Source organism: Tursiops truncatus, chromosome 10 (genome assembly GCF_011762595.2).
Source record: "Tursiops truncatus isolate mTurTru1 chromosome 10, mTurTru1.mat.Y, whole genome shotgun sequence".
NCBI classification, from domain to species: domain Eukaryota; kingdom Metazoa; phylum Chordata; class Mammalia; order Artiodactyla; family Delphinidae; genus Tursiops; species Tursiops truncatus.
Genome location: NC_047043.1, coordinates 78,386,796 through 78,399,567, shown reverse-complemented (window position 1 = coordinate 78,399,567; position 12,772 = coordinate 78,386,796). Strand labels below are relative to the sequence as shown.

The 12,772-nt window shown below is 41.0% G+C and overlaps 1 protein-coding gene across 19 annotated transcripts in view; it reads left to right on the top strand.

Moving 5' to 3' along the window:
• Nucleotides 1-12,772, top strand: part of MAGI1 (membrane associated guanylate kinase, WW and PDZ domain containing 1) — a 615,965-nt gene that overhangs the window by 579,019 nt on the left and 24,174 nt on the right. For 16 of the 19 annotated variants that reach the window (XM_073787522.1, XM_073811339.1, XM_073787519.1 and 13 more), the window contains 4 exons: nucleotides 2,962-3,178; nucleotides 7,039-7,122; nucleotides 9,954-10,045; nucleotides 11,976-12,168. In XM_073787522.1, the coding sequence (XP_073643623.1) occupies nucleotides 2,962-3,178; nucleotides 7,039-7,122; nucleotides 9,954-10,045; nucleotides 11,976-12,168 (586 nt within the window). The remainder of the gene's footprint in view (nucleotides 1-2,961; nucleotides 3,179-7,038; nucleotides 7,123-9,953; nucleotides 10,046-11,975; nucleotides 12,169-12,772) is intronic. The other 3 variants (XM_033865247.2, XM_033865243.2, XM_033865252.2) reach the window with 1 other exon arrangement.

The following is a 12,772-nucleotide window of genomic DNA, read 5'->3' as shown; positions in this document are numbered from 1 at the left end:
CATTTTGTGATAAATGCATCCTTTATGGGGAAGGTGAGAAAAGGGGATAAAAGTTCTTAAATGGCCCAAGCCGTTTCTGGTAAACTTCATTTGCACCCTCTGGTTATGGCGAAGCTGTCTCTTCATTTAAACTTGAGATTTCCAGGTCCTCGGTGTCAGATTTGTTACACTGGGACAGCCATCGAAGGGTCTTGGAAACCCCTGAGGTGACGTACAGAGTCTGTGTGCATGCATTTGTGGGTGTGTCTGTAGAAGCACCTGTGCATTCGCTGCTGGAGAAAGGTCCAGACTCTCTCAGTGGGACAGGGTTGCCGGTAAGGTGTTTCTCTCCTGTTCAGGAAGAGGCAGTGATTGGAAGAGGTTACATTTCAAGAGGTTACCGAGTATCCCCAGGAAAGGAAGAAGAAGAATATTGTGCGGTTGCCCTCAGGTAATCCCGCAGTGCGGCTCACAGGGTCCTGGTGAGGCTTTGTGAAGAGGAACCTCTACACGAAGGAGACTGGAGCTTCCACGGTCAGAGACTGACTCTAACCATGAAATGAACTTAGTGTCAATGGACTGACCCCACATCTAGCATTTGCTACTCATCTGAAAAACCAGGCGAGGGTGGTCATTTGAAGAGAGGGATGAAACTCTCATGGTTAATCCAGAGGCCCTTCATCTATTGAATTATTTGCTTTCACTTTTAAAATATCTTCTTCCTGCCCTTCCAAGAGGAGAGCGGACACAAAACACTACCAAAATGTAAAAAATAGAAAGTAACAGTCCCATTAATTCTCCTTACCAAGGTTCATTTCTAAATGAAAACAGCTTTACATTTGGTCTTGATTATAAAAAACATTCTCTGTACATTATAGAAATAAGAAGTAGGCAGTACAGGAAAGTATAAGAGGGAGAAAACCCACCCAGAGCCCATCTTTTTTTCTATTTATGCTGAGGTGTGTACACTACACATGCTTGTTTATAATGGAGACCCTTACAAAGACCACGGTGAAGAGGAAGACGAATTCCCACGCTCGTGCAAAAGGGAATGGGGATTGTATCCTTCGTTAATGTCTTTCTGACTCTGAAAATCTTCAGCATGTCTCCAGGGGAAGCAAGAAGGCAGGTTTTGACCTTCTTAGGGAATAGAAAGGGGATAGCTGGCCCTGAGAGCCGAATTCACTTTGGAGAGGACCCTGTTGGAAGTTGGCAGAACCAGGTTCTGTCCCAAGTCTTCGGAATGCAGATCCATCCAAGGCTGAGCGGAGCCCTTGATCCTCAAAAGGGAACGCTGTGATGTGGGGTAATGGAGATGGTTGTCCCTGTCCGAACATCAGTGTGTTTTCCTGACCTCTTCACCCAGAGTATGTTGTCCCCTTGAGTCTGAGTGAATTAAGCCCCTCATATAGCTGGTTCCCAAGACCTCTTTGCTAGTTTAGAATATGGTCCTCACATCTCTCCCGCAGGCACATCAAGTATAATTTTAAAGAGTCTATCTTACCTTCATGAAATACATGCCCAATTTTCGACTTTGAATCCTTGCTAAAACCTGTCTTCAGATCTGTGATCTGAACAGTCAAGGGAAAATGAAGTTTTTGTCCTCCTTGGCCTTACTTCAATGCTTACTTCAAAGCAAGGACTGGAAGGGAAGGAGTAGAGGGACCTGAGAAGTAAATGAACGGGACCTTGGAAATTTCCACGGAGATGTGAATGGAAGATGGAGGCTACCTGGGGGAGAGAATAAGGAAGAATGGTATGATAGGACTGACTGCAAGACTGAGGGCAAGATTTTGACGCTATAAAGAGCTTTAGGGAACTAGAATGTCTAGGTCAGAGATCTTATATACTACTCGAAAATCATAAGCTATACAGGATCTATAAGACAGGCCGGAGATGCCCCTTTACAATGCTCTGAAGCAGTTAAGTGTAGTGACATGGTGTCTGTTGTGTGAGAGACAGGACTCCAGGATTTTTCTTTTGAATGGGGGGAACTAAACACCTGGGCTTACCACATCTTTCATTGGAGAAAATAAGAGCTGAAATTATTTTATTTCCCATGCAGTATTTTTCCTCCGACTAGATTTTGCTGTTGATTCAATGGCCCTTCCAACAAAGAGCATCTCCTAAAATGGGAAGGGTCTTTAGCTGAGCAGAATTTAAGGAGCAGGAACCTCCTACTTATTCTACTGAAATTGAAATGAAATTCTTTGCCTTTGACTACTACTCGGAGTTTGGACAAGTTGCAAATCTAAGAAGGCTGACCCCCCGAGGTCAACCCATATATACAGTTGGATCTTGGTTTTCAACCAACAGTAGTATCAGGAGATCAAGAGGTGTAATGCGATGTCTGCAAAACTGATTCACTAAGAATTATGAAAGCTCTTCAGATAATAGTTTTTTATATACTTGTAAGTACAAGTGCACACATAATGCTAGGCATGATTTTTTAAAGATCTGATCCATGTTTCTTACAGGCTAGCAGGACTGATGGTAAATCCTTAGCAAGAAGTTGGGTATTTTACTACTGAAAAAGGGAAAATGTGGAGTCCCAAGGAGCATTTTTAGCCCTGATCCTATTTCTTCTGGATATTCTAGCTTTCCACTTGAACCACGCATGGTATTCTGTGTCACATGTTTGGTTTAAAAATGAAGATGTTAAAACGAGTACATTTCATAATAAATGAGCCCAGTGACTTAGCTGAGAACCTGTGATGAAAATTGGATTTGTTTTCTGCTCCAACCCTGAAAGCGGTATGGTTTACCATGACGTCCTTCTGTCTGGTCCACCCCTCTATCTGTCTGCCAGTCCCCAGCAGATTTACCTGCATTCAGCATGAGCCGAAGGTGGAAGCCAAAATGTTGTTGATAAATTTATGTATGTGTGCGCAGAAGTGCTGAACAAAAACAAGCTGATGGAAAACACCCACTCCGGGAACCAATAATAATCTCTTCTTGCCCCTCTCACTCGCTTCCTTTCAGCAACCACTGGAAAGAAAAGACAGCCAGAATAGCTCCCAGCACAGCGCTGCCAGCCACCGAAGCCTGCACACAGCCTCTCCCGGCCACGGCACACAGGTGCTACCCGAGTTCCCACCCGCCGAGGCCCCGGCTCCAGACCAGACTGACAGCTCTGGGCAGAAAAAACCAGATCCCTTTAAAATCTGGGCCCAGTCCAGGAGCATGTATGAAAACCGACGTGAGTAGCACCCTGGCTCCTGTCTTCCCTGGACTCCGCCACAGGGCTCCAACTCTCTTCTTGAGGCTTATTGAGAATAGATTGTCAGTGTGTGAACAGGAGAGAGGTGGATCCAGGTGAGAGGTGACAGCATCTCAGAGCAGTGATAGAATCTGCTGGATATTCACTGAGGCCCCGTTACGTCTTCTGTTTGGGCAGGTGGGGTAGTCACGGATGGTCCTCAGATGAAGGGCCTGGGTAAAATGGATTTATTTTTCCTCTCCATTAAAAGAAGTGGCCAAAAAAAAAAAACAAAAAGAAGTGGCCGATAAGTGCTGCTGCCCCGTTAATTCTTCCCTACATGGAGATGGTGGCCTCCTCTGAGCTCCTGTCTCGTGAAGCAGCTCTGATATACAATAGAACATAAATACGATTGGTTTGGATTGCAGGAGTGATGAGAAGAAATTAAATGCTTTCTTAGTGGTCTCGGTTTTTAAGAATACTGGTAATTTTTTTAAAACGTTATCAGTCTTTCTAAACATTCCCCTTAAAAAGAAAAAAAAAGAGTAGTGAGTGGTTTGTGTTTTAATCATTTATACTGTGGTTAAGTATGTTCTTTTAGCTTCACCTTTTTGAAAAATATGACCTAGTGATGTCATACATAGTACCTTTTGGGCTGTTATAAACCGGGTAATCCCTTCACATTGAATGTTTTACTTTTTATTATGAAATGATTTCCAAAAACTATTCACTGTAAACAGTATTCACTTATCTTACTGTTACCAATCAGAGTTCCTAAAATGCTTTCATCTTAGGGGATACAAATGGGCCATTTTCGTTTGTTTGTTTTGGCGGTTGCTCTCACTGACCTTTTCTTCTGAGTATGATTGGTTGGGATGAAGCATCTATGAAGAACATGCACTTCATTTTCCCTTTTTGTCATAGGATAGGAGAGAATGATTAACGAGGGAGGAGGCCGGGTTTGCTGAAGGGTCAGATTCAAACTGGAAGAGAGAAGACAAGCATTCTGCCTTTCCTCTTGGTCCCCAGCCCCCTCAGCACAGGTTTCATTTGGAGCCACACCTGTGGTTCTCTTAGCAAAGCCCCGTGGAGGGCCGAGGCATGGGGGGTGGGGTGGGGGAGTGGGGGGGGGCACTGCAGCCACCCACCCACCCCCTTGGACTTGGCTGTGAAGCATTTTACTTGCTGGCTGGAGCCACTCCTCTGTGACCCAAACCAAACAGGGGAGTGAGAACAGCATCCCTGCCTGAGAAGGAAAGTGGCCCACACTGCTGGGTGCAAGTCAGCACTTAGGAGGCACGAGGCATGACTGGAGTCTTGGTGATGATCAAGTTTTAGAAGTCACCGAGGCTCCCTCTTTGCTTTTCCTCTTCAAGGAAGAGAAATCATTGCCTTCTTACTACCATAGTGCATGGAATTAAGTAGGCTGTTTGACTAAGGCTTCACTGTGCTGGCAAAAACCTGATAACTTGAGAAGGGTTTATTTAGTCCCTGGACTAGAAAGACCCCTGAGTACACCTCACTCCGGGCCAGAGGAAATGAAGTTCCATTTGGAACATCCCTTGTAAGCAGTAGTTGCTAAGCATGAACCTGGTGTCTGTTCTCACTGTGTCTTCTCACTAATTGGAATGATTTCATGGAAGAAATGTTTTCCAAAGAGGAATATTTTCACATTCCCTTCACATTTCTCTTTAATCATGCAGGTCCTCCAATCAGTGACCCAACTTCAGTTGATGTGGAGATAACTGCTTTGTTGACTATGCCCCTGCTTTTCTCAGTAGAGTACACATTTATGACTGAGTTTCCCATGTATGAATCTTTTTGCAATAAAGTAAATCAGGTTCTGAAGTGCTGGTGTGGGCCTCATGGACTGACAGACAATTCTAATGCACCCAAAGAATAGGAGGCTGTAGCTCAGATGGCATTTTTACCTTGATCGAAGCAGTATTTCTTCAGAATTTGGTATTTAATCCATTTTTTTAAAAAAGTTTTCACCAGAAAAAAAATAAGAAAAATATGTAATTCTGCCACAGCCAGCTGCTCTAAGCATTGAATGAGAGGCAGACTGAGATATTTGTAATGGTGCCAGTTTAGGCCTTAACTTTCTTGAACATCTAAGGAACAGGATCTAGCAGCACAAATGAGAATCAGGTTTTTTTGCTGATTAGACGCTCCATAATTGAGTGATTGTAGCAACCTGACCAATGTTAAAATTCACATAGATTTCTTCCTCACCACTAAATCAGGATAATGATGAGACTTTTCCCTCCATGATAATTTTTCAGTATCTGTCACACATTTTCTTTTTTTCACAGTACGTATGAATGAACCTACGTCAATCTTGTCTTTTAATCAGTATTTGACTTTATCCCAGATCAGTTTCTGCCATTCCCTTAGGCTGTTTTTTTATCTTGTCTTTTGGAAAAAAATGAAAAAGTAAAGCATGTAGCCTCATTAGATGTGATTCCCTGCCCCTCTCCCCAAGACATATTAAAATGAGCAAAGTACTCCAGGAAAAAAACCAAGAAAATTAAAGTCAGCAGTAACATCTTAATTGCACCCTTAATTTCCTTTTTTGGGAAAATATATTTTCCTCATATTTCATTTTATTGTAAAGGACAATGTGAAGATTCTTAACAAAGTCTCTGATCCAGTTCCTTCACATGGTCTGAATACTGTGCAAAATACAGCATTCTTGATGTGGCCATCTGTCAAAACAGCAGTGTCCAGTTGAATCAATCTGAATTACAGATGTGTTAATAAATCCCTCTGAAGAGCTTAAGTGTTCAATTAAGAACATGCATGGGTGGTGGTGGTGGGTTGAACTGGGAGATTGGGATTGACATATATACACTAATATGTATAAAATAGATAACTAATAAGAACCTGCTGTATTAAAAAAATAATAAAGTAAAATTCGAAAAAACCCGAGATTTATTAAAAAAAAAAAAAAGAAAGAAAAAGCATGCTTGGAAGCCCTTTAAAAGCCACGTTGCCTATTTGTATTTTCTCTAGATAACGTGGCAGTTGTGTACATCTTTTAAAAATGGCATCGATACAATCTTATTTATAAGTGTTCAGGAAGAGCAGCTAGTACCCACTAGTGTTTATTGTGAAACAAAATCTAAAGCTTGCAGTTCAAACTTTGCCTGTTCACAAAAGAGTTGGGAAAGAAAAATGACAAAGCTGTCATTTTAACCAGCGTACACGTGTCCCTCGAGAGAGAGACATGCTTAATGGTCTGGAATTGGTGTACAGCTCCTTTATCATAGTTTAAGGAGCTTGGGTGTACGTCTAGATTTTAAGAGCTATTATGACAGTTCTTATTTGTGTATTTGTTCAGCTCTTGGCCAGATCTGATGATTTGTGTCACTAAACAAAAGACTATTTTGGTTGAACTGCCCTAGAATTCATCTGAACAGACTTTAGCCCAAGAATTAATCCCACCAGGAACTTGATACTATTTTAAATAAACACAGTAATGTGGCTGTGACAAAAGTATGCTTAAATTTTTTCGAAAGGAAATAAGGGGTTAGACAAATCTCAAGTTCATGACATGATTCAAACAAGGTCATAAGAGAATGGGTACTTCAGGGTATAATTAAATAGGAAGAGTCTAAGATGGTAAAGGTAGTTCTGTGAAATTCTCGGCGGTACAGTTGTAAATTCTAGCTTTTTGACAAGAGAAGTACGGTGGGAAAAAAAAAGAATCAAACCATAGTCTTTTAAAATCCACAGCAGCCTTGACCTTTATTGTGAAAGCTTAACTGCACCTTCCTTATCAATCAAAACTAAATTAAAATGAACTAAGAGAAAACACGTACATTCAGCTTTGCAAAATTGTGACATTACTGTTCCAGCTATGTCACCTTCGCCTGCATCGGGATTGAGCAAGGGTGAAAGAGACAAAGAAATCAATTCCACGAATTTTGGAGAATGTCAGAGTAAGGATCTGCTGAAAACTTTCATTTCTCCATTATTACTCATCCTGTTTGATGTTCCCATTGGTCTAGGGGGCTAGAAAGAAACTCAGAAAAAGGAGGGAAGAAAGAGGGATGCCATGAACAGAAGTGTTTGGGGTGTTTTTATTGACCAAGGCTAGAGCAAAGACAAGGTGAAATTAAAAGTGATGGGCATTTTTTAGCCAAGTCTGCAAATGTGTTGTGTGTCTGTAGTAATAGAGACGCCAGGGGAGATCTCTGCAAACATGGTGATTCCATTTTTTCTAATTATCAAAGGAAGTCTTTTGACTGCTTTATTGGGTCATTGGTGGAATTACCAAAGGAAATGAGCTGCTCTGATTGTCCCCTGTACCAGGGCTTAGAAGTGAAGAGAGCTGGATGAGATTTTCTTAGCTCTTCTTGATTTAGTCTCAAAAAGAAGGGGGGGGGGTGATAGTAATATCAGAAAGATGATTCTACCCTGCTGCCTCCTGAAAACTTAATTCTAATAAAATCTGCCTGAAATAAAGAAGAGAACAAAAAATGTTTGGGGGGAATAGTTTAGAAACTTTAGTGCCCTTGCTAAGGAGGGACAGCAGAGGACAAAGAAGAGAAACATCATTCTATAATTCTCTAATATGTTTCAGTACTGATTGATCACCAAAGTTATATATTTAGAACATGGCATTTGGTTCATAGAAGAATATAATTGTCGAGATGCCCAAGTTCAAGGACCAAAAGACTTTCTTTGTAACACATCTGTGTTTGTGTGTGTTTTCCTGAAAGGCTCATCATTGGCATCTTCTACATCCTTGGTGTCTGTCATTGGGCATCTTCGTTTTCAATAGGAGGCTTTTTAAATAAATTTGCCGTCTGTTTATTAATTCTCAGAGGAACAATTTTTTTTCCAATGGACTGAACTGTATGATAAGCCTAAGTCTGTTGGCCATAATTGCCCATCCCATGGTGGCTTACTCCTAACTGAGCAATAAAAGGCAGAAACGTGCTACATTTGGTGACACTGTAGGATGGGCAGGTGTTCCTGTGTTAAACGATGCTGCAGAAAAAATTGGTCTGAGCTGGAGGTCTCTGCAGAGGTCTTTCCCTTGTTCACAGAAGGGCTCATCAGATTTCAAGCAGACTGCCAAGAACCTAGTGCTGGCTGGAAAGCACCCGTGGTCTGTTTTGGTAATAATCCTCCAGCTTGAGTGAACCAAAGACGACGGAGACTCAACCTGATTTAATTTGTTGTTTCAATGAGGCTCTTGAAACAATAGCCAGCTACTCAAACAGAAAGAAAATATTGTTACCTTAGCATGCTGAAGAAAATACCATTCTCGAATTGTGTCCCGTGCTGTAGCCTAACTCCATGTACCATGGCATCTTACAGCTTAGCCTCAGCAATTATAATAAAAAAGCATTGGATAAGAAGCTCCCTTGAAAGCATGGCATTAAGACAGCTCAAGCACAAATATTCGATTCTCTGACTGGTGCTTACGTGTTCATTTAGTTTCTTCTCTCTCGGCATACATTTTAAGCTCGTGGGTGAGTCCCGAAAAAGGGACATCTCTCGCTAGCTTGAAGTCTAAACAACCACCTTCTTCTTCCCTATTCCACTGTCCAAAATCAGAGAAGATGGGAATTAAGTTCTCAGTACATACACAGCTCCTTCAGCCCCAAAGCCAAGGAATTAAAGAAACCAGAAATTCTGCAGAACAGTATTTGAAAATCTCCTTTAGGATTCATGGCCACTAAATTATATTTTTTTTCTTTAAATAAAAGATTTGTCATTTTACAGACTGTAAAACTTAAACACTTACTTAAACACTAAAATATTAAGTAAGAATTAAATACAAGTACCCCTTTTTTTATTACTTTAGTTAAGTAACAGAGTGTTATATAGGACAATCTCATGTACAGTAAGCATGTTCTTAAGGAAAATACTTTTTAAAAAAATGAGATTTCCATTTGAAAGCCCTGGACTATTACTGAATTTTAAAAGTAAAATATCAAGCTGTTAGATAATAAATGAATACTTATAGTGGTGAAATATTATAGGCAAATACTGGAATAAAGCACTTATTTTAGTGATGAAATATGGTTCATAGATATAGGACAATTTTGTTCTCACCAGTGATCTTAAGGATATAGAAGGCTGACTACTTTTTCATAATAGCAGTGAAATCATAGTAAATTTTATAAATTTGGAAATATTAGGATGTTTGAGAGTAACTCTTTTGGCAAAAATGATCTAACAGATCATATTCTTGGCATTGCTAGTCTTGATTACTTTAAGGAAAAAAAGAAGTGATTTTCTTTTTTTTAATTGAGAACACTTTTTACCTCAAGCTGTTTTCTTGCATCTTCTAGTTGATAACATCAGGCACTTAACAGGTCTTCTAAATCCTCGGAGCCAACCTCTACTTCAGAGGTCACTCTGACAGCATGAGCTCCTTCCTCAGACATGGGCACCCACTTTGTGATGCAGAGCCTGATGACTTTAATTTATTTAATTCCCCTTGCAACAATACCCAGGAGAGTGGTGAGTGCTGACTGCAGCCTTCGTCAGGGATAATGGCTTGATTAGGAATTATCAAACAGTGATTAGTCCTTTGAAAAAAATCTTAAGGCTCAATGACTATTCCTACCATTAACTTTCACCCAGTGTCCTCTGTTATTGCACCCGTCCAGATTATTTTGTTTACTTGTGTGTATTGGAACGCTGTCGTCTGCTCAAACACCATCAGTATCGGTCCTGTTAACTGTGTTCGCCTTAGGGCTCTGATTCCTTTTATCCGAGAAATAATCTCTCTCTTCCTCATCCCTCTCTGCAGTTCCAGATTATCAAGAACAGGACATCTTCCTCTGGAGAAAAGAGACTGGATTTGGATTTAGGATTCTGGGTGGCAATGAACCGGGGGAACCTGTGAGTCTTTTGTCTCCCTGCCCCTTGCCCCCCATCCCACCCTACCCCGCACCACCCCGTGCAGTTTTCTAAGACTTCAAAGCAAATTGGCAGCAGTGACAAATCACCAAGATTTGAGTCCCACCAGGTGTACCCCTGTTTCGTCTTTTTTTTTAAATTTTATTGGAGTATAGTTGATTTACAATGTTGTACTAATTTCTGTTGTACAGCAAAGTGATTCAGTTGTATATAAATATAATTTTATATATATATATATATATATATATATATTCCCTGACTGTTTCATCTTAAGCACTAGGGGTTATTCTTTGGATTTTGTGAACTCTTTCTGTCTTGATAAAGAAGGGACTAGATCCTTTCTAAAAAGTGTGTGTTTGTGTTTGTGGAAAGCGGCAGCTGCAGCGTCTGGAGCTCCCCATCAGAGAAAAGGGAACCGAAAAGCAAAATAGGAATAGACATCAACTGGGAATACAGTGGCTTGATCCTTCTGGCCAATTCTGTTAAATCTGCCAGCAGGTAGTTGGCTTTGTATATTGAGTAGCTGGGACAGAGAGCGCTTGACAAGACATTATGAAAGGTTAGAGAAAGTAGGACCACGCTCTTTACAAAATTAGGGAAAGAACGCTGAACAAGGATCAGGAGACATTTAATCTCTCCAGGCCTCATCTTTAGAATAAATTGAGGAGAACGTCACAGGATTCTTTTGAAAGGGGAAAAGAGAACTAAAGACAAGTATTGTTCATTTCCTCATCACAGTAAAAATAGCTGTGGTTTCTTGAGTGTTTACTATGTGCCAGGTGCTATGCTAAAGGCTTCTAACACCCATTCTTCTCATGTATCCATCAAATCTATGAATCTGTCCCATTTTTCAAATCATGAAATAAAGACACCGAAAGGTTAATGAACCTGCCTGGCATCGCAGAGTTAGTAAATGGAGGGACTGGAAAGGGTGTGATTCCAGAGTCCATGTTCTTAAGCACTCTTCTGTCAAAGTTCTTTGTAAATGATAAATGCCATGTAAAGATCGCTGTAGCATCATTATCTAGAGAGAAGGCAAGCAAGGCACAAATATTTTAGCTAAAGTTTAGTGAATGGTTAGTATAACAACAGCAAGACACAAAATATAAAGACCTGCTCTGCATGCAGGTGCTATAGACTATGAAAACAGGGATGCCCAACCAGACTTGGCTTGATTCATCCCTTCATTTAACACCACTCATCATGCATTCCCTTTTGCTAGGCACATGCTGACCTTTAAAGCAAAGTTGTATGACTATTATAATTAGTAGAGTTTTCTGAACAGAGGCCTCTTAGGTGGATAGAAAAGGGGGAAAAGTTTTGCCAATGAAGGGAGTAAAATGATTTATTTTTGCAAAGGGGAAAAAACGAGTCAGCAAACTACAGATAAATGTCAGGGTACTAAACAAGAAAAAGTTATTTTTTCCATTTAAGAATTATTGTATCACCTAGCACAGCACCTGGTACCCAGTGGGCACTCAGTAAGGGTTTGTGGCATGGATGCAGACATGAATGAATGAACTGAATTGTTCTCAGAGGTTGTGAAGGCCATCGTTTTACAGGCAAACCTCATTTTATTGTGCTTTACAGATAGTACATTTTTTTACAAATTGAAGTTTGATGGCAGCCCTACATTGTCAGATGATGGTTAGCATTTTTAACAATAAAGTATTTTTTAAATTAAGGTATGTACTTTTTTTTTAGACATAATGCTATTGCATACTTAAGACTACAGTATAATATAAACATAATTTTATGTGCACTGGGAAACCAACAAATTCATGTCACTTGTTTTGTGGTGACATTAGCTTTATTGCGGTGGTCTGGAACCGAACCTGCAATATCCCCGAGGTGTGCCTGTAATAGTAAACCAAAAGGTCAGTGTTTCATCCATCGTCCAATTACTCAACAGATTTATATCGGTCACATCGTACCACTGGGTGCTGCTGACACAGACGGCCGCCTGAGGTCTGGGGATGAATTAATCTGTGTGGATGGGACACCAGTCATTGGCAAATCACACCAGCTTGTGGTCCAGCTTATGCAACAAGCCGCCAAGCAAGGTCACGTCAATCTCACAGTGCGGCGTAAAGTGGTGTTTGCAGGTATGTTTTTTCATTCATCCCTTTAGACAGTGCCTTGTCACTTTATGCACAGAAGAGGCCCCTTTCTTGTGTCCGTCTCCTCAAGCATGTATTTTAGCAAATGTTTATGAATGTGATTAAGCTCAGAATTTCCAGATGGAACCCTTCAAAACTACTGTCACTTAAAAGCACTTTAATGGGGCTTCCCTGGTGGCACAGTGGTTGAGAGTCCACCTGCCGATGCAGGGGACATGGGTTCGTGCCCCGGTCCGGGAGGATCCCACATGCCGCGGAGCGGCTGGGCCCGTGAGCCATGGCCCCTGAGCCTGCGCGTCCGGAGCCTGTGCTCCGCAACGGGAGAGGCCACAACAGTGAGAGGCCCACGTACCGGAAAAAAAAAATAAATAAATAAAGACTTTAATGTGCCATCCGTACATGGTCAGCAAAGGCTTTTAGAAGAAGCCTAGTTGAATATATATGTCACCTCCCTCCATCCCCTTGCTAAACAGAACTTAGTCATTCTCTTCACTTGATGGGAATTCTCAGCAAAAGAGGTTAGGAGAATTGTAGCTTCAAATTAAGAGAGCAAAAATTAGGTTTGCACCGCCAAATAAGCTCATAAAAA